The 22,974-nt window shown below is 39.0% G+C and overlaps 1 protein-coding gene across 1 annotated transcript in view; it reads right to left on the minus strand.

Moving 5' to 3' along the window:
* The window catches only part of KCNH8 (potassium voltage-gated channel subfamily H member 8), a 229,748-nt gene that overhangs the window by 178,037 nt on the left and 28,737 nt on the right, over window positions 1-22,974 (minus strand). Inside the window, exon 2 of the mRNA XM_050891094.1 lies at window positions 22,593-22,706. Within this exon, the coding sequence (XP_050747051.1) occupies window positions 22,593-22,668 (76 nt within the window). The 5' untranslated portion in view covers window positions 22,669-22,706. The remainder of the gene's footprint in view (window positions 1-22,592; window positions 22,707-22,974) is intronic.

The following is a 22,974-nucleotide window of genomic DNA, read 5'->3' on the forward strand; positions in this document are numbered from 1 at the left end:
AGAAGGCGGCATTTGTAATCCTACTCTTCACTGCCCGCGTACACCCAGCCTCTATGCAAAAGTGAAAAAAACATCATACATATGGAAGGATACACTGAATAGTATGAAATAGATGTAAAAAAAGAAAATATTTTCAGAAGTCAAGGAAAGGAAGAAAAAGGAAAATTAGTATTCCAGGGACAGGCCTTCTAATAGGTCCGTCATAGTAGGATTTCTCTACATTAAATTGCTGAAAGAGTAGCACGTGTGCATTTTCAGCTTAAACCTTGGCAGTCTTCAGCAAATAAAAGGCTCTGGTCTTCCATCTATTTATTTCACTCATCTATCCCATCTATCCGTCACTCTGACTCCTACAAAGGGAGTGTGAAGCATTCACACAAAGAAAGATTGTAGCTGGCTATATGTGGCAGAAAGAAAGAAAACAAATCCTACAACTTTGTAAGTTCAGTGAAGTAGCTAGAAGAAGAAGAAAAAAGAATCCCTTATGGTGACAGGATGGTTTGTTTCTTTTTGTGATGTTTTAAAAGATTCCTTTGCATTCAGAAAGAATGGATAAATCCAATTGGGAAAAATGTACAAGCAGACAATAAAAGAGTATTTGAGGCACAAAATGGTAGAAAGTAACAGTAACACCATGGATAAAATTTGAAAAGAACATGGAAATAAACCCTTTTCTACAACCTGGTTCTGTTTCAACTAATTTGGCAATGATAACTGGAAAACATGTAGCTACAGGAGAAACCATAAAGCTTCTCAAAACACAACTGACATAATAACTGAGAAACCCAAAATTTCTGTTTAGCTGAAGTTGCATAAACAATATTATATCTTCATTATTGCTCTGTGGATGACATATAGCAACAGCTGTAATTGCACGGCTTCGCAAACAGTCGGTACTATTGCAGAAGTCACTGGAACTTAGCACAACTGTACTGCTCTGCTAAATAGGGATGGGACTTGAGGCCTATTGACAATATTCTGATATTATGTTGGTGACATTGGCCACTCCAAGAGAGAGCTTGGAAAGTTTAGGTTTAACCAGGGTAAAAGAGATTTTAATTTTTTTTAAGTTTTGACAGTTTAATTGAAATCTCTGTTTGAAAAAAATATTAGTTCACAGCAGTAGCCAAAAGCTAAAAAATTTGTCTCACTTCTGTTCTATTTAAATAATAGCAGTGCTAATGGATTTGGGAAGGAAATAATTTCTTAGTATTAAGGAATAATAGCTAATATTTTGGAGGGCATTGTACATCTTCAAAATGTTTTACAAGCATTAAATATTCTTCAGAGCCCCCTTGCAAGTTAGGTGTACATAATATCTCACTTCAAGGATGGAAGAAAACTGAATTAGGGAATTTTGTTAATTACTCAGCCTTGTAACAATAACTGGCCCAAGAGCCAGAATTAAGGTATAACTTAGATCGTCCAACCTGCTAGCCTTTTACTCAAACCTAGAACTACCGGATATCTGAATTTCCCCTCGGATTTGTCTTTTTAACCCACCTAGGCTTCTTATCTGGGAAGAATTTCAGCATTTCCTGCATTTGTGTGCAATACATATTCCATGGACTTACTTCTGAAGGAGCAGATCATAGAATCATGGAATGGTTTGGGTTTGAAGGGACCTTAAAGTTCATCTAGTTCCAACCCCCCTGCCATGGGCAGGGACGCCTTCCATTAGACCAGGTTGTTCAAAGCCCCATCCAGCCTGGCCTTGAACACTTCCAGGGATGGGGCATCCACAGCCTCCCTGGGCAACCTGTTCCAGTGCCTCACCACCCTCACAGTGAAGAACTTCTTCCTTGCGTCTAATCTAAATCTACCCTCTTTCAGTTTAAAGCCATTACCTCTTGTCCTATCACTACATGCCCTTGTAAAAAGTCCCTCTCCAGCTTTCTTGTAGGCCCCCTTTAGGTACTGGAAGGCTGCTATAAGGTCTCCCTGAAGCCTTCTCTTCTCCAGGCTGAACGACCCCAACTCTCTCAGCCTGTCTTCGTAGGAGAGGTGCTCCAGCCCTCTGATCAGCTTCGTGGTCCTCCTCTGGACTCGGTCCAACAGGTCCATGTCTTTCTTATGGTGGGGGCCCCAGAGCTGAACACAGTACTCCAGGTGGGGTCTCACGAGAGCAGAGTAGAGGGGGAGAATCACCTCCCTCGACCTGCTGGTTATGCTTCTTTTGATGCAGCCCAGGATATAGTTGGTTTTCTGGGCTGCAAACACACATTGCTGGGTCATGTTGAGCTTCCCATCAACCAACACCCCCAAGTCCTTCTCCACAGGGCTGCTCTCAATCCATTCTCCGCCCAGCCTGTATTTGTGCTTGGGATTGCCCCGACCCATGTGCAGGACCTTGCACTTGGCCTTGTTGAACTTCATGAGTTTCGCATAGGCCCACCTCTCAAGCCTATCAAGGTCCCTCTGGATGGCATCCCTTCCCTCCAGCATGTTGACTGCACCACACAGATTTGTGTCATCAGCAAACTTGTTGAGGGTGCACTCAGTTCCACTGTCCATGTCACCAACGAAGAAGTTAAACAGTGCCGGTCCCAATACTGACCCCTGAGGAACACCACTTGTCACTGGTCTCCACTTGGACATTGAACCGTTGACCACAACTCTTTGAGTGTGACCATCCAGCCAATTCCTTATCCACCGAGTGGTCCAGCCATCAAATCCATGTCTCTCCAATTTAGAGACAAGGATGTTATACAGGACAGTGTCAAATGTTTTGCACAAGTCCAGATGGTTAGCAGGACCATGGGACATACAGAAATCATGGACAAAGCCTTTACTGATGGACAGACTATCAATGCAACGTGTATATAACCAGCTTCAGAAAACATGAAGTCTCCTGTGCATATTACTCTGGTTTCACTGGACTTGATAAGTTGCTATAGGATGTCACACGCAGCGTTGCCAATGCTTCCTGCCATTCAAGGCCTGGTGAGCACCTGCTGTACCAGGTCTCCACGCCCACTCTGTCTCTCTTGCAGATGGTACGGATGTGGCAGGTCACCTTGGTTGGTGCAACGTGCCCAGGGCATGTGAAACACACTACAGATACCATACAGTGCTCTCACATACAGGTTTTGTCTAAATTAAAGGACATACAGGAGACCTATTCAGACCACACCTCAGTCTTTAATGCAAACTCATTAACAAGAGACATGATGTAAGTTAGTTTGAATTAAAGTAATAATAATGTTTACAAAACACAGACATCAAATACTTCCTATGAACCTGCTGGCCATGTATTTTCACAATATAAAATGAAATACCTGTGCAGCTGCAAGCAATATCAAGAGAGATGAGGATGACATTCCTGTGGAAAATATTCTAGCTAGGAAAAATCTTATCTGTGGAGCTACATTTTCAGCTTCTTACCTTTTCGAAGGCTGGGCTTGCAAGTTCCTGAGGAACAGTGATGGAGAGCATGCAGTGACAAGCAGGTGGTATTTCAAACCTGACAGGGCTCACTCTGAAAAGTTATATGCTTTGGTGGGTGCTCCGTGCTCCTTCTCTTTTCTGGTAAAAGAGGTTTTTTTCCTGATTAATACTATGTGAAGCATTGTTACAGGGCTGCTCTGTTCCACTGTAATCTCCCACTGGCCTGCTGGATTACAAACTAATGTGAGGTAAATGGTAAACAACAACCCAATCGCTCCTGACCCACTTATGTTTCCCTGTAACCTACAGTGTGCAGCTTCCTGCGTTCATCTGGCGCTACATCTATTCTATTTAACTATCTCTACATTGAAAGACAAGGGTAATACTGGGGGTTTAATTTTCAATTTAGCTTCATTAAGAACTGAATCAAGTTCAGACTTAGTGTAAAATCAGTGCAACCCTGTGAAATACTGTCCTCAGTTTTAATTTGGCCAGCAGGTTTCTGTACATTGCTCTGCAGACGTAAGCTTCTGGTGATGATAAATATAACCAGTAGATTTAAATTCAACTATCAGTACTAACTTGGTTTGTCTGAAACAGCATGTTATCTTTGAACTGTTTTCAAATTGTATCACTGCAGCGGTTAGAATTTACTGTAACATTTACATGTATATATAGATGGATAGATTGTTTTTTTAAAAAGAAAAATATCAATATTCTTCAACGACTTAACTTCACAACTACTCTCCTGTATGGCCATTTAGTCACAGAGAGAAAAGACCACTTATGCTCCCTTTTGTCCCATCAGACTTCAGGCTTTTATTCCTTACTTCCTTGCTCTAGTCGTTGGAGAGAAGGACACTTTTCAGATGGCGAAAACACCATCTGGAGCTGCCTGTCCCTTTCCCATGTCTGGCAATCCATTTAGGAAGTGCGTTCATAACAAAGACACTGAAACATTTGGTCCTCCAGAAGTTTCAAATTTTAATTTAAAATTGACTTTACTCCTTAAACTTATCTGAAAATTACAGGTGAATATTCACAAGAATGAAGTCACTTATAAAAAATAATGCACTACAAGTTATAAATTGGATGCTGACTCATCAGAGATGGATGATTATGTATAAACTAATTTTGTATCTATGTTTTGAGAACTGTCAGGAGGGCTTGTTCCTTATTACCCAATTTCCACACATGGAAGTATACAGGCCAAGCTAACCAAATGCTCCTATTTTTACTCCCTTACTTATAAAGCTCTAGCATTCTACAATCGTTGATTCGGAAGGAAAAATTGGAACTCACATCCTTATAATATTAACAAGTATTTCTGTGATGTTGATTTTTATGTTATAAATGCATGATATAACTACATAGCTTTTCCTAACTGTGGATAAAATTATTTAAAAATACTTAATGGTATACAAGGTAGTTCAGTTTATGTGGAAACTACTTTGATAGCATTTTTAACATTGCATAGAACAACAGAGACTGTAGTAAGTACATGATGTTCTGACACAGCATGCCAGATAATGTTGCTATTTTAGGAAGAAATGGTTTTCATGGGGATAACTCACCAAAGACTGCATAACTGATTAGAAGTATCTTGCAATGTGCAATTCATTGGTCATTAGATTAGTAGTTACTTTAGTATTTAAAAAAAAAAAAAATACAAGCAAGAACCAGACTATGCTCCCCATCACTAAACCAGTTAAGTTCATACTCCTCAAGTATATTTTTAGGCAAAAAGAAAACACTATTCAGCAATACCAAAGACATTAAATAACTGAATATATAGTCCAATCATGGTTTAATTATCAGAAAATACATTATGTGCATATTAAGACTGCTACCTATATCACACGTACCTAAAAAAGCCCTCCTCATGCACAGATGGGTTAAATTTATGGATACAAATTTGGCTCCTTTCTCAAGTGTCACAGCTATCCCCAGCTGTTTCACTTTGTGTGCTAATATATGATTTAGCTGAAACTGTGCAAAAATGAATGTTGCTAGATAACTCCTTTAAGTGTCGTTTGTTTCTAAACTGTTTCAAGCAAATAAATTACTCCTGTTAACTTAGGCAGTAATTTCTACTGATGAAATTAGCTCAAGTTCCATCTGCTTCAGGCAGATGAATGGAAAAATATGCAAGACAAAAACCAAAGTGGCCTTGCTTTTGACCACTTTATTTTGCTCTCTGCATCAATCCTCTTAAGAGAAAGAGGCGTAATTCTGACGGTGTTATATGAGATCCCTCCATAAAAGCAGGAAAAAGGTAACTTTCATACTTAATTGGTTCCACTATTTCCAGATGTGAGAGGCTTGAGAGGAGCTATTAAGAGATTCTTATAATAAGTTTTACGCAGTTATGAAGGGTAGTTATATGGTCTATTTTAGACCTTTAATTAAAGTGCATCCAGGAAGCACTGAAGATTAGGAATGCAAGATTCCCTTTACAGTCAAGAGAGAAAAGCACTTTCCTCTACTCCAGCCTGTAAATAACTTAAACCAGTTAACAAAAAAAAGTGCCAAATTCGCCATACCTTTCAGAGCTTCTTTCATCAGGAAAGTGAATCAAATGAATCATTCAAAGCCCACTCCCAAATATCCAATTGACACAAAGCCCATCTTCAGTCCTTCTACTCACACTTGTGAGAGAGGAATTGACTGAGAAATTTGTTAGCTAAAAGGGAGGAAGGCAGTTCCAAGAAAAGGCTCATATCTAAAATAGCAAGAAGGAAAACTAGCATATATGATTATTACACATCATCTCAGCATTTCAACTGATTCATTTCTTCCCTCACAGCAATAGATTCAGAATTACTGTATCAAGCATTTCTTTTAGGCTACTGAAGCCAAATACATCTGAACTTGGAAAGCATCAATGCAGAGTCAGTTAAGCGTCTATTTCAGAGTGTTATAGAGAGTGGTACTTAAACTGCTGTGGATTGCCCATGCTTGCTGAATCTCTCAGGAAAGTTTTAATCTGTTGCTGCTTTTTGTAACAAAGCAAACAGAACATAAAGTGAATGTCTTCCCCACACACGTCTGATTCCCCCATCATCTTTTCCCTTCTCAACACTAAATCCCCTGCCTGTTTTGAGCAATATTTAACAGGGGAGAAGAGGTCTAAAGGGTGCCAAGATGCTATAAGCTTCATAAAACAACCAGGAGAGAAATTATTTATGCCCTGTTTTCACAAAGCTTCAATGTCAGCTTGATTTTATTGGATTTCAGAAAATTAATATAGGAGCTCAACTGCAAGAGGAAACAAAGCTTCATTGGTTCTTTGGTACACAAAAGCACTTGTTCCCCCTTTCACATATTTGCGAGAGCTGAAGAGAGATTTTTGTATCTGATACTTTAACAAATTTTAAATGTTAGAATTTCAGCACTTTGTGAAATTAAGCAACAAAAAATACTAATTAAAAAAAAGATTATACAAAGAAACTTTCTAGATGCCCTTTTGATTTAATACCATGATCACTGCTTATTAAAAGTGACCAGTTCAGGGCTAGGGTCTAAAGTTTCACATTTCTCATCACTGAGTTTATATTCCAGTTACGGAGAAGAACTTGGGCTAGCGCTGTAGTTCCCATGAGACACCTATGAAACCTGTGTATTATTTATGGAAATAAAAAGTTTCAGTACTTAAACAGTTAGCCTGGTGAACAAGTAAGCAACTGAACGTCCCCACACTTCAAGGACAGCTTGCTCATACTTAGCAAAATGTATTTTCCACTGGATCTGAGCTGAGTCAGGAACTGTCTTGGGAGAAAGGCAGGTTGGGCCACTGGTGCCTATTCTGAGAGGAAGGAACTGCAAAAGACACTACCTTGAACAAACAAATTAAATAAGTGCATATGGCTAAAGTGCTAGGAGGTTCTGATCTTGATGATTTAGAGAACAGGAAGACACACCATGACACCTTAGAGTATTCATAGTAGTTACATTTTTGTTTTCAGTAGACTGAACACAAATTCAGCTGTGCCTCAGAAAATTGAGTCAATACCAGTAAAAACCACTGTTGACTCCTCATGTGCTCCTGATGCTTTATAAAGTGTGCTAGAACACAACATGGCAATCCTGAACTTATGAAATAACAAACATGTCAATGTGATAAAATACAGAAATTAATTAATGCCACATTTTATTGATGTTAAGCTTGTTTGGGTTCTCTTATTTTGGGGTTTTCTTTTTACACATTTATGTCATTTTCTTTTTACTTTTAGTCTGAAAGCTGCATTATCAGAAGAACTTTTTGGAAAGTAGAAAGTACATTTTTATAGGAATATTTTTTTTCTCCTGGACATTTAAAACAACGTTTATATTAAAAGTTTCTGTCTTGCTGACTGAGCATTAACGTTGTGAAAGATATGCGTTGCAAGTAAAGATAGAATTCCTCTTTTAGACGCGCTGTTTCATCATAGCGTAGGTTGTTACAAATCCCTTGTCGTGAAAAATCCTCTTCATTTCTTCAAAGTCTGTGATTGAGAACATTCCAAGATTAGAAAAAGAGAGATATTTTCTGTTTTTAATGCAGGATAAGTTTCTGTGACCTAGACTACCTAGTTCTGTGCTTTGTTCCTTCAGGTTTGTCACCAGTATAGTTTAAGCTAAGTTTAACATTTTCTGCTAGCCTGGTCTTGTTAGGATATCTTTTTTATGAGAATAAGTTTGGAAATACAGGGTAAGGATGGGCACATGCTTCTCTTGTACAATAACCCATTCACATAAAGTAACTATCCTACAGAAAGAATTAAGGGTGTGAAATACATCCCTTTCATGTAAAGAATGGGATAGATATGGTGCAAGGGTGGCTTTTTGTTGTGGAAGTCTCATAACTGTAACTCTGGTAGTAGTTTGCACTTGTGGAAATAAGATACATCCTTCATTCTTCTAACTTCTCTGTTTCTCTTCTGTTACAATTATCAAGTCCTCTACCACTACACTTGAGCAAGTGAACTACTTAGACACTGCTAGAGATCCTGAAACTACTTTGATCATCCTGACCCTTCTTGAGTAAAAAGTACAAAAGGCTTCTGAAAATTACTTTTTAAGCTTAAAACCTGATAAAATTGCAGAATTGATCCAAAATTTCAGACAATTAAAAACTGAACATAAGTGTTTTGGTTCAGAACCACAGGAGGTTTTTTTGTTTTGTTTTCCATAATAACACCATAGGTTTGATCATAAGTACAAGCATAAATTCATTTGGGAAGCATTGGGAATTTAACAACAATAACAAACATATCCCTTAGTGTGGTGTAGCAGTACTGGCAGAAAGAAATAGAATTTCTATGGATACAATTTGTTTTATTTCTGGGGATTATTTTACCTTCTTGATAATACAGAGAACAGCTCTTGGCTCTTGCCTCATAATCCCAACACACAGGCCCGAATATCACACAGCGCCGTACTTCAGACCCTTTCCTGTCAGGTGCCCACATTGTATATGTAGCTGCCAGCCCTGACATTTGATCTGCTAATCACATACTAATCTGGCACATGGGTTCCTGGAACAAGAAAGGCATTGGTGCTTCCCTGCAGCAGAACAGCATGCCATGTAGTTGGACTGAGTCTGGCTGGAGAGCATTTCCCACTTTGTACCCTCATCCTGAGACATATTGCATGTCATAGGGCCCAAGATGGCATTGTCTTATGTACCAAAGAAGATACTGGTGAAGTCTGTCAAAAAGCAGATTCATTTTTTTTTTCACAGCCAAGCTATCAGAACACTCACTGCAGTGTTTTACTGTCACAAACTTTGCTTGCCAAGCCTGAAAAGCTATCAGGAAGCACCTGCTTTCAAGAGCAAACTATTTTGTTATTATATTTAGTTTATTGTGCCATTCACACACTCTCCCTGGAAGCCACGAATTAACCATGATAAATGAACACCAAAACATTCAAGTGCTATGCAAACTGCTACAATACTCTGAGCGTTAAAACAGATTAAATAAAATCACTGTGCTCTGCGCAGCAATATGTTAAACTTTAATAGCTAGAAAAACAGCAACTATCAAACTAAGAAATACCATTACAAAGATTCTCTCATTAACTTCACTTTAGAAAAATATTTTCGTTAGAATAATTACTATGTACAATTAAACATGAGCAATCAATTTTATGTACTTCTGAGCATCAAAAAGGTTAGAAGACAATACTTTCATGTTATAAATATAAAAACTTGTTTCTCTCCCTTCATTCTCGCTCATCTTAAAGTCATCCTAACATAGAACAGAATATGTAAAGGTGGCAGAAAGTGTCTCATAACCTTTAATTGTATCCCAGGAAGTATTTTTTTCAATGACAGTTCATATAAAAATCACATATCAACCATATCAGGCTGGGGAAAAAACCTACTGTAATTCCCCCAATTAATTCTAACCTCTTAGCTTTACTTGTAATTATTTCACTCATCTCCCAAAACTCGGCTTATTAAGATCTATCCACCACGGTGTGGGTCATACAGTATTTCTGTTGTTGGGCTTTCTGGCCTTTTTTTTTTCTTTCTTTCAGTGGGAAGACCCTGCCTACAAAGAATTCATAAACGGGAAATGTGTTTTAAGAAGCCGAATAAGGGTAAAAGGTGAATGAATGACTATAGTTCCAGATGATTTATTTATTTAGGTGGCTAATAATTCCCTGAACTTGCTCTCCTGCTTTCCTGGAAGAGACACTCCTTGTGCTATTCACTTGTGAGACTTCAGTTGGACTATTTACCTATACTTTGCACCTTAACGATGCATATAGTGGCTGTTTTTCTTTTCTCCCTCTGACTGTTGTCTGCATTGGAAGAAATCTTTTCCTTGTCTCAATTTCTGTGAGTGATTGATCATAACTATTTATATAAAGTTCTTACTTCAGTAATTTGTTATATCTCAGGTGAGAATGATATCACATCAGGTTATGATTATTTATGTTTAAAAAACAAACCCACAAAAAAGACAGCAGAAATTAGTAATGTTAAAATTATTCACCACGAAAGACACAAACAGAAGGCTTACAGCTGCCCTGACAGTTCAAGCAATCATTCCCAGAAGACTCTCTTCAGCAAAAAGATGAATACATGAACTATTTCTCCTAACTGAAGTACACTTTCTTCTGTAATTAAAGCAGGTTATCACCTGCATATATGTTTCTGTACTTATAAACATATCTGAAATAAAGTGTTGAAAGGTCTAGATAGATAATGCCTTTTCTGAAGATACTGTTGGTGTCAAAAGGAAGCATGTCTCAAATAATTATTTTGTTTAATTAGGACAAAAGTGGGGGAAAAAGAGCAATTCAGATAGCTCCAGCTAGATGCAGGCAACAAAGTCTCTGTGCATTTCTCCAAGAGTTACTGCTTCCTCTATCTGCTTCGATTATTAGCACTGAGTTACAATTGGAACCAAAATTCCAGGTCCCCATCTGGATCCTGCTCATAACACTATGAAAACAGCTCAACATCCGCCAGTTTTATTTGTATAAGAATTATGGCTAATGAGTTTAAATGTCTGCAGTAATTTCCACCTGTCCATCCTGACTTGCTGATCACTGCCTCTGCTTCAGGGATCGATCTGTTGCCTGGGGAAGCAGCACTGAATCGCTGTAATTCACAGCCCCACACATGGAGTTAAGCTGGGACTGTTCACTGCCAGGGTGTAATCTGTAACTGCTCAGCGGCTGTTTGGTCAGATCCGATCCACCCCAACAGTAGGAGTGGGAAGTTCTGGGAGAGGGGCAGGACGGGCGGCAAACATGAGAACCACAGCAGATTTTCAGACATACTATAAGCAAGTTTATGAAAGAGAAGATCATGTGCTATCCAGTCATCCACACAAAAAAAATCTAAAATCAGTTAAAACAAAAGAAACAACAAACCCCCTGGTTCCTCATTCCCTTTATAAAAGTAGTCGGTTATAAAGGTAGTCCTTTATAAAAAAAGTAAAACAGAAAAAAACCCAAGTTGCCATAGTCAGTTCTTACTGTGCTTTTTCATCAGGTCAGCTACCTAACGTACTTTTAGTTGTTTCCTTCCCCCATATCAACCATCTAGAAGTTACAATATGATGAAATGAAGACTTTAATTAATTGTTTTTAGTGGCTAAACATTCACCAAGAAGACAACAAAGACATGTTGGCCTATGACATCCAAGACTGCCAGATGGCTTTCCACCAAGTGCTAGGTAGGACCACAGGTAATTTGTTCTCCGAGAAGAGAGAAGACAGTGCTTTTAATCCTCTCACAACAATACTCATTCACAGTAACATTTCCCTGGCCATATTCTGCACCGAAGTGAAGCTTCCTACAGTGCTACTGCCATTTAGTTCATTGCAAAGCACTACCTGCTGCTCACTCAGCAATCCCATCAGTCAGTCACTGCTTCTTTGCACCTGCTCCCTCCTTTTCTCTGTCTTGGCCAAAGATGACTCGTACACTTTACCACATAAGACTACCCCTTCCCTCTGAAAAAATAAATCACAACTCCAGTTTATACTGTAAGTAAAACTTAAAAAAAATCAATTTTGTATTTAAGATCACTTATAATCTATTTTTTCTTAAGATTTTTAATATATCTTAAAGGAGAATTGCCTGCTTTTTCAAAATTCACACATCACTTATGGCTGCTGGCCGCAGATACGAAAATGAGTTAACAATTATCTGTAATTGCTAATGAATTTGAAGACAAAAATCACAGATTCAGAGGGAAAAATTACAAGCTCTTACAGGGATGTCACAGCTATTGGAGATAGTTGGGTGCAAACCTGCACCCTACTGGAAGAAAATCTGGAAGTAAGCTTTAACGAGCACAACCTTGAGCACACCTGTAAGTGTGGAAAGGATGAATCCTCTATCATTGGTCTCATACTGCACTGCAGTGGGTTCACATAACTGATGGGAGGTAGCCAAGCCTACCACCCTTTTCCTTAAAGAATGACTCAATGTAGTACAATGTAAGAGCCATTGTCTGCCTAGTTCCAGACAAGAATTTGTTGGTGACAGATCCATGGAGCATGCTGTGGTCTAACCACTCTCAGATGCATACTCTGCAAGGCAGTATCAGCAGAATCACTCTTCTGATGAATTCTAAAAATGTCATATAGGTCTACTTTAAAAAAAAAAATTAGGTAAATATTCCTGTAAAAATACAAAAAGGTAACAAAGAGATTCAGGATGTCTAATGCATTCTGCTTTCTGTTTCCAATGCAGAAGCAGCTCTTGAGCACAACTAAAAAGATAACTTGGTTATCTGTAGCTCAGCTCTTCTTCAAACAGGTCCATTAAAGCCACAATATGTTTTAAAATCACAAACACTAAATTACAGTAAGATTTTGAATAGCCCCCAAAATATAGTGTCTAACTGCACTATTCTCTCACCTTTTTCCTCCCATGCTGTCACCCAATTACTACAGCACTGAAACAGACACAACCTATAGCTATATATTTTCCTCTGAAAATCAGCGATCCTGTTAACTTTCCTTATTCTTGGCAAATGTGTAGCTCAACCTCTTCCATTAATACTTGTTAACTATACTTTTCTACATTGAACTTTTAATTATTTAAATGCCTAACACACAGTTCTATAACTACAGGTATCATGAGGTCCGTGCTTCTTCCCACTGTTCTGGAAGTGGAAAAGAGAAAATATCAAGTCCAAACTCCTAGCCTCAAGATCTTTCAACTCAATAAAGAAACAATCCAGTTTAGTAAATGCATTGAATGTCTTATCTCACAAACTGAATCCATATATTCAAGATATAGATTAAAATATTGTGTATTTTCATTTGGATCGTAAAAAAAAAAAATCAACTTATTGCTGATATACTGTGATTATTATTGATTTAAAGTTCTTTTACCCACCAAAGAAGCTGTTTGATCTACCACAAAGAAGTCTGTTTTTCCTACAGAAATATTTTCCTCTAAAACAATGTAGCATTCACATTATGTTTCTTATCATTGTTAATTCCAAAACGTGAGAAAAGGCACAATTTATGCAAAAACATACTCTTCTCATCACAGAGGATATCTGACATTTAGGGAAAAACAAAACAAAACAAAAACAAGCTATTTGTCTTAGGACAATTTTCTTGTTCTAAAAATCAAATAAATGTCAAAATGACCAGCTTAGAGCTCCCTTTCATACATTTGGAATAAGATGTCTAGTCACGTATCATAGCAAGCTGTTGAGGGAGTTGGAAGACAAAAAGAAAAGGGCACCAAAAAAAGCTGTAACAGAGTTTCAGGTCCATGCTGTCCAGATGATTTTTTTCTGTATTTCTATAGGTTCAAATTGAAGGAAAAGCAAAATAACCCTGACAACTTTCAACCCTTAAAAGTCCTAAGAGCTGGAAACTGGACTCTTAGCAGTCATAAGTAATGCCTGGAGAAAAAGTGAATTCAGTGCTGGCACACTGGAAGCTGTTTTCTCTTCAAAAGGGAACAGTTACAGCTTTGCATAATAATACCTCAAAACTGCCTACATCCCCCCAAAGGTAATACATCTAAATATTGACATTTAATTCCTTTACTGCAAACAAGATATCTTGCATTATTTTTTCTTTATGGTAGAATTAAAAAGTAACGATAGATTAAATGTCTTTATTAAAGAAAATTCAAGTTAGATGGTCACAGTTGTTTTTTCTTCCATTTCTTCTTTTAATACAGGAAAGGTCTAACTCAGACTCAATGCGTGGATGCATTTACATTTTACTACTGATGTGTTAAAAAAAAGGATTCATTTTGTGACAACAAATTTTCTTCTTTTTCCCACTTGTTGGATCTATGAATTATTTTCTCTGTTAAAAGCTGTGTTAACTTCTTTTAACTATTTGTCAAATTCTGTGAATTCTAAAGGAGATAATTTCCTGATATTTCATGTTTTCTTCTTAAGAGTATATAAGTTCATATTTCCTGAAACACAGATGTAGGTTTTTTGCTTTTCTGTTTTGTGCTTGGTACTAAGGAAAAGCTTTCGTACTTAGTGCATAAATATTTTTGGAATGCCTTTACTAGAAAAAAAAATAGGAAAAGCTAAGGTACTATTTGGAAAGGTCATTTAAGGTCTTGGGCCAGACTCCTCATTCATTTACCTAAAGAAGATACTGATACAATTTCGTTGAGCTCAGCAGGATACATCTACAGTCACTCTAAGGAAAAGATAGACTTTAGTTACAAAAATGTTAAAAGCTGTTGCAAGGATTTGCAAAATTCTATAACACCATGGTAAAAGTTGTACCTGAACAATTCCATTCTCACTGAAGTCAGAACTTTAATTATAACAGGAATAAATTTCACATCGGCTTCACTGAAAGCAGTTAGGCCAAAAATTTTTTAAATTACGCTTTATTTTCTTTCATTTTGACCAAAAAAAAAAATTGACTTTGCATGCTGCCAGTTTGCCATTACAAAATTCTGTGAAAAACCTGGCTGGCAATGGCAGCTGTTTTACTTGTATTTTCAATACTTATAATTTCTCAAAGGTGGACAAACTTACCTACAGAATCAGTTACGTCCTTCATTCCACTTGAGAGGAAACATTTCGGAAGTCTCTTAGGACATTTCCCTTGGCTATCCTCATTACTGCTTATTTGCTTTGTTCCTTACACAGAGCAAGTGTGTTCCTATCAGAGTTCACTGATCATAAAGAATCAGTGCTGCTTTAAGGATAAAATACAGCAGAATTCGGAATGCTGAAAAACATTAATAGAAAATAATTAAACTGTCCATGAACTCTCAAAAATATATTCTGCTGAAAAATGTCTCTTGAAGACCCAGGGACAACTGACTCAACCTAGGTTTCTCTCAGGGGATCAGAAAGCTCTAGACCTAGTCTTAAGCAGCCACTGAAAATAGAATAGAACACTTGTGAGGAGGGAAAAAAACACCCCAAACAAACAAAAAACCCCAGCAACAAACAAACCACCCTTCCTTGAAAAGGGGCAAATTATTGCAACGTCATAAGATAGCAAACCACATTTCTTAAAACAAGTCCTACATCTAAGATCAACAGGGAAGATGAGGTGTTTCTCCATAATGCAATTGTCTTCAGCTGTCCTTGAAATGATTGACAGCCCAGCATTAAGTTTTAGGGATGCTCAGAAGATATTTAATGTCAAGTTCAACGTTGAATATGCTAGTATTTTAAGAACAACACCTGTTCCAAAGCCTTTGAATACTATTATCAGTCCAGGAAAACAGAAGGAGCCAGAAACACTTGGCAAGAGAAACTCCAAAAGAAGACTTTTCTCACTGTTTAGGAAGTCTCTCTCCCGTCTGCAGTTTGAGAATGCTTTGTTTGTTTCTTTATCCCCCCCCCCCCCCTTTCTTTTTTCCTTCTTTCTTATTTATTTATTTTTAGACTGAGTGGGCAGGAAACAACATTACTTTGGGAGCAGCTTGTTCCTTACATGCTCTTTACTTCTAGTCACTTTAACACAAGGTAAGGTAAGGTAGCTTGTGAAAATGCAGAACTGCTGTAGCAATTGCCTATGTTCACCTTTTCCAGGATACAGCTGATTTAAAACATGCAACTTACTTTTCTTTCAAGAATACATTACATCACAATAGTACTAACAGTAGTTAATGCTCTGTAAACCCATACCTTTCCTGATTTATTGTAATATATTCATGCATATCTATTTGCTTACACTTCTACATGTGCTTGAGGCACTGTTTTTGTTGTATTTCTATTGTTCTGTTGCTCTGAACAATACTCTGAGCACATTTTCTTTGCATCCAAAAAGACTGGGAATGTGTATAAAATTACTACATGCATGAACAAAATAAAAATAGGATAAAATAGAAATTGAATGTATAACTGCAATGATAACAATAAGATAAATCTATTTTCAGAGTAAACCTGTTTACCCATTGAAATGTTATCAGAGAAGAAAATAGTATAATACACCTGGAGAAGAAAAAAAAAAGAGTGGCTTTACAGAACATGTCTAGTGGGAATCTTGATAATCACCTAAGATTTAGAAACCCTCTAAAGAGTTTCTTCTGTAATCCATTGACAAAGTATACATTCATTCAAACATATGTCACTTCAAATATACAGATTTGTTTTGATCACTGCACTGATTATCAAGTTTCTTAGGCTCACGTATAAAATTCTACCCAGAAACAGTACTGAGGATAATATTCTTGTATTATTTAGAAAAAAAAAAGTATCTCATTTAATGACTCTTTTCCACTCTTAAATTTCAATTGCTCATCTTGAATTCAAATACAAATTTTACTTCTGAAATAACAATGTGTTTTACTAGTCTAACTTTACATTTACGAGCGTTAACTTGGAACCTAAGACTTAAAAGTGGTGTAGTTAATGAATTATATAGCCTTCTGAATGGATGTGCCGCAGGATTATCATTCTAACTTCTTTCTGTCTAGCAAAAAAGGAGAGAACACCACCTGACAATTTGAATACATCAGTATTTTCTCTAGCAATAACATGCTCTCTGAATAAAACATACAGTAATGATAATTTTTCATTATTTTAAAGAATAATCCAGTGATTGGATATTAAAAATGGCACCTGCACTTTTTTTTCCTTGAATCAGATCCTTAGGACCAGAACTCAAGAATTAAGAAATCTTAATTCCTCCAATTCTGTGTCTTTCAGGTCCAACTTCAGCTCAAGTTAGAATAAGAAGTTACCATAGCTGCTGAAAGCAAAGATCACCCAAATAAAACAACCTTAAATTATGAGGTTCTACACCCCCAACACTTGTGCCAAAGGAAGAGGAAAAGATTTTTCAAGTAGCTCCTTAATCTAGCCTCTCGGTTACTTCCAGCGAAGAGCAACAGCACAACACATATTCCAACATCTGACCCCGGTTTATATCCAAAATCATGTTTGCCTTTTTTTAGTAACAGAGCTACAGCAAGCTGCGACACAGGCCACGTCTTACAGAGACAAGTACAGAAAGGAAAGTGTTTGCTTTCTTTGTGCTCTGAGCTGAGAACAAGCAAGATTTTTTCCTGTGTTGACAGTATACTTGTGCAGTGACAAATACATGATTCACTCAAAACAACACATTATTTACTTATCCAAGGATATAAGCAAAAGGCAAAACAAGTCTGCATAACAGAAGACCAACTATATATGCGTCTTTGGAAATTTCGCTCTGGCCAACTCACTTCATCTCTATGACAAAGAACAAGACCACTTTCTACTGCACCTCCGCTCCTTCAGAGGGAAAGTTTGACAGGCCATCAGCTTTTCCACTGTCACCGCTTGCAAGTGCCTTTGATGTTGACCAGCGCTTATCATAGTTTGAGTCTTTTAACCTTCTTTGGTCACAGACTTTTGTCTTTGGGAGGTGGGCCACTGATCCTGGAGTCTGATCAATAACATCCTCCCCCTGGGAAGCTCAGCTGTTGTTTCCCTACACCTGACACTGCTGCAGTTCCTTGAGCCTGTTTTGGGGGAGAACCACTGAGTAGCATCAGTAGCCAAGAAGTATTTTGCTGCTTTTGAAATTTTTGTGATAACCATGTTATGATTAAATTGACACACATTGACAGCACATTGACAAGTCTAGAGAGGATAGGATTCAACCTGAATGAGACGGAGAATTTGACAACAAAGTCGCAGAAAGTGTTAGTGCATTGGCTCAACCTAGCAGACCTCACCAGTTTGTTTGTGAGACAGAAAAGCAAGTGGTGAGGGTGCCCGGGGAGGGGGGAACGGGGGAGAAATCTGCCCCTGCAATCTGGGAAGATCGCTGTATATAAAGGCTTTCAGTTCTGTACCAGCTGCTGATTATGCAAAAGAGACAACCTGGTTCTACCCACATTGCCAGTAGAAGTAAGCATCTCAAATGTGATGTCAGCGTAAATCTGTATGTTCTCATCAGGTACCTTTCAATCACTCCTTAAGGGTAACTAAAGCAACTGGAAAACTGAATCCATCTGACTGGTAAGGAAAAAAAAAGTTATGAAAATTCCTGCTTGGGTACAAAGTTCTATTTGTTAATACTTGAGCAAGTTTTTAATTGGAAAATATATCCAAATGCTGACATTGTTCTACAAATAAAGAATTATCAAATTATCACCATTGACAGTGAGCAAGAAGGAATTAACTCAGCTTGATCTTCAGATTAGACTGATCATAAAAGGTTGTTAATACAGATGTGGAAGTACACACTTAATTTGGAAACTGATCACATTTGATAGACATAAGAGACAATTATAGAATTTCAGCTGTCATTTTATAGTATAACCATACACAAAATCGTTGTACTTTTTTTAATACAAATTAATGAAGCCTTTTGCTGAATCTGTTAGCTTTGCTCTCTGAGAAAGTATCGTAAGTTTTCAGAAACAACCTCCTCTGGTGTGGATTTCATCTATTTAAATAAATAAATACTACATACAGAATATTTATTTATTTTTACATATATATATATATGAAAGCAATAGAACGTTATTTCCTACCATGCAACCATTTCTGAATACTTTGCCTAATCTAGACAGGGATGAGAAGCAAAAATATGTAAATTTTCCATTCAAAACCTCGAAGTGAAATATCTCACTTCAGACATTTACTTTCACACTATTTGGGGGGGTTAATTATAGGCTTATATTTGAAATATTTTCACACTTGAAAATAATATTTTGTCTTGAAAATCTGGGGAAAAAAAAAAAAAACAACAACCAACACAAAATCCCAACCCCCAACCTACTCATTTAAAAATGTGAATATTTGTTTTCTGAATGAGCAATAACCACATAAACACATTGTTAACAGAGGGGGCAAAAAGTATTTGGATGACCTGGTGCTTGGTTATCGGGGGGGTGGGGGGGACAGTAAAAAAGCCCTTTGAGAAAACATCGACTTAAACTATGATGTCAGGAACACAAAAGACAGTTCAGAGTTGTAAGAAGGTGAAGGTATAATAGCACATAGGCAGATCCAAGAGCTCTGTCATGGAAATCCAGATAGGCAAACCCCTAATGCTGTTCTTCCACATACGTAACACGGGTAATGGGAACTTCGCAGGAGATCTCTGGGATCTCCCGCACAGCTAAGAGTCACCTCAACATTAATCTAATTCTCTTTGTTTAGCATATATTCTTTACATAAGAAACTAGGAAATATATATGTGTAACACACATAATACAAAATGTCTACAGTGAGACTTCTGAGCAGCTGAAGCAATTGTCAAGCAGTTGTTATCTATGCTTTTTCGAGATATGCAATTTTTTCATAATGTGATTTATAATTGCTAATTAGACATAAATCATTACAATGGTAAAATTAAAAGACTTATGTGAATGAATTTTTGAAGAGTTCTTTGCAAAGCAAAGCATATTTTCTAATATTATCTGGAATCTCTTCTTGCACTGTTGCCCAGAATTAGAATTATCCCTCTTCTGGATTAAAGATGCATTGGTGGATTAGTCTATCACTGATGACAACATAATATATCCTTCCCAGAGGCTTAAAATGAAAGGAGGTCTGTTAGCTACAGACTATGTTAAAAAAAACAACCAAAAAAAAGCCCTTTGACACCAAATCATATTTTAACATTTAAATATCATGTGTGAGGTCAAAGTAGCTTGGGAAACATAGCCTCAGGTTCAGTGCCATGTATCAGTTCTATTCCTTTCACAGACAGTATCACCTATAAAACTAGTAAGACATGGGACTGATTCCTGCAAGGATTAGCCATCAGTATTACTTCTAGTTTTAGCCACCTGAACAACCTCAGGAATACCACCTGGACAATTTAAATGAGAACAAAATTTGCTTTAATATTTGTGCTTGATGCTCAGGTATGTAAACACATTTTTCAAAATTTTACTTCTTTATTTGAAAATTTTTTTTGTTAGTTAAAGAAATAATAATTTTATATTTAGATTTATAGCATTTTTAAAGGAAGAAATATGTTGTATCAAAGCAACAAAGGAGATGAGCTATTTCTGAAGATTTTAAATTGAGCTATGATGTGGATTGGTATACGTAACTTTATTTCAGATAACATTAAATTGATTCATCATTTTACTCTCACACTCTAGATGTTATGCTATTCTATAAATTAAGAGACATGCTACCAGTTTTCAATAGAAAAGTACCATCCTCCAAAGTTTTATTAGATGTAAGACTATGTAGTTCATAACAAGTCTTCCCTTGTGAACTTCTGGGAATATTTCACATGCTGATAATCATACAATGATGATTTCTAGAATAGGCCTGTTTAATATTTAAGCCAAATTTTGAAATGTTAACTAAAAAAAAATTTCACTTCCTGTAATAAAATATAATATGCTGTATTTTCTGGAGGTACTTAAATACCTTATTACAGTCTTTTTCAAATACATCCCAGGAAAAAGTAGATGAGTTGTTAACATTAGAGATTTCAAAGTAAGACACCAGGGTCTGTTTCTCCTTGTTTAAGAAAAGATTGGCCCAATTGACTTCATGAAGGTTAGCAGAATTATTGGTTTAAAAAAGTAGCTACCTTTGGCTATAGAATTTGGCTAAGCAATAAACTTTCTACCACACTTGTCTGTTGGTGTCACTGAGAACACAGGGATTAGACACTTGTCTAGTGTTTATTTAATAAAAGACCTACATGTCATCACTAACATTGCTTGCTAAATTGGATCTTTGAAGAACAATATAGGATTCGTGAAATGTTTGCGTGTACAGCTCGCAGTCTGTGTGCTCCATCCTTTGAAAGGAAGCCATTGTAAAGGGGGAGGGTCCTAAGCACAAAGCAGGGAAGAACTGCTTTTCTGGCAAATGACAGTATCAGCAACAAAACTCTTATTAGAGCCGCATGCGTCAATATGCAGTAAGTAATACCCATATGCTTCATAGAAATAAAAGGGTGGAGGATGAAGGAGAAGTACTTTGAGTTCTGTAGTCGAAGGAATTTAAAGGTACATCTAAGCAGTCTTAAGAGGGATTGCTTTATAATGAAGTATCAGTTACATACAGCCCTGAATCATAACTAGCTATGTATCCTCAGACTAGCAGAGCAGTTATAATGCAGTTCTGTGCTTCTCTGCAATTGATCTCATTGACTGTAGCGTTTTCTTGACATTTTACAACTTACTGGTTCAGTAATGACAGTTCAGTTGTCTTAATCACACACTAACTGAACCATTGAGAAAATGCCCATAGATGCATAATCAAGAAGATACCAAACCCATTAGATTGCAACGTTTTCAGTCAAGAAACAGCTGACAGCAACTCAAATCTGAGTTTGTTTTTCCTCCACTTTGGATGCCTGGGTTTTTTTTTTTTTTTAAAGGGACTTAAAGGGAAGGGAGTTCATTTTGGCCCGTATCTGCTCTCTCCCCCCTCCTTTTATTTTCTTTGATATGCGCGAGCCCCATTAAAGAAGAAACAAAACTCAAGATACGGGCAACCCCTAACCCGCAGCCATAGGGGAGCAAGCCAACTTCCCGCACGGGAGCCAGCTCCGGGCGTTAAGGCAGCGCCTTGCCAGGGGAGCTGCCGAGCGGGGCCGCGGCGGGAGGAGCCGGCCGCGGCGGGGAGCGGAGTGGAGCCCGCGCCGCCCGCGGGGAGCGGAGTGGAGCCCCGCGCCGCCCCGCCGGGACCCGCGTGGGGCCGGGCTCCGTCCATGGTGCTGCAGCCGGACGCCGCTGCCAGCGCCGCGCTGCCGCTGAAGGGCCTTTCCTTCCTTCCTCCCTCCGCTAACACCCTGCAACAGCTGCTGCCACTGCTGAGCCAGACTTACAGGAATTCAGCTTTTAGGGAGATTTAATAGCGGGGCTGGGGGCAATAAAGGGGGGGGCGGGGGGGGGAATCCCCAGACCTCCTGCCCAGGCTCTGAAGCCTGCCTTTCCCTCGCAGTCTCTCGGCTCCCAGGGGCGCGGGGCGGGAGGGGAAGCCCCAGCCCCAGCCCAGCGCACAAGTTTCCTGCGGAGATCCTGGCTCCAGCGGCAGCCCGGCTCGCCCTGGCCCCGGCCCTCCCGGAGCCGCCTCGCAGGGGGTCGGGAGGAGAGGGGACCCAGCACCCTCCTCACCTGCAAAGCTGTGGAGAAGCCAGGCAGGAGAGCGGGAGGGGCTGGGAACTCCCTCGCCTCCCCCTCCTCATTGCCGGCTTCTGGTACCAAGGAAACCCCCGGAGGGTGGAGGAGAGGGATGAGGAGGCTCCCATCGCATGCACAGTGCCCCCCGTGCATTCCCTTCTCTGGGCGCCCGGAGCCGACGCCCGCTGCCCCAGCCCGGACTCACGTGTGCCGTCAAACCGGGTGGCGATGGTGTCGAGGAAGGTGTTCTGGGGTGCCAGTAATCCCTTCATAACCGGCATTTTTCCAGCGCGGTGCGAGGTTCCCCATCAAAGTTTGCCTACGAGGGTGGTTCGAGAAGAAAGTGCAGAGGGTGCCCGGGGGAAGGGAAGGAGGAGGCGGGAGGGAGGGAGGGAGGGAGGGAAGGAGGAGGAGGATGAGGATGGGGATGCCGCCGCGCCGCCTCCGGCGCCGGGAGCCCCCCGCTCGTCAGCCCCGGCACCGCAGAGCGCTCCCGCCCCCGCCGCCGGCTGCCGGGCGGGGCGGCCGCGGAGCGCCGCGCACAGGTGCGGAGCCACCGCCCAGGGAGGGCCGCGCCCCGCCGGCCA

Source organism: Gymnogyps californianus, chromosome 2, assembly GCF_018139145.2.
Source record: "Gymnogyps californianus isolate 813 chromosome 2, ASM1813914v2, whole genome shotgun sequence".
Classification (NCBI taxonomy): Eukaryota; Metazoa; Chordata; class Aves; order Accipitriformes; family Cathartidae; genus Gymnogyps; species Gymnogyps californianus.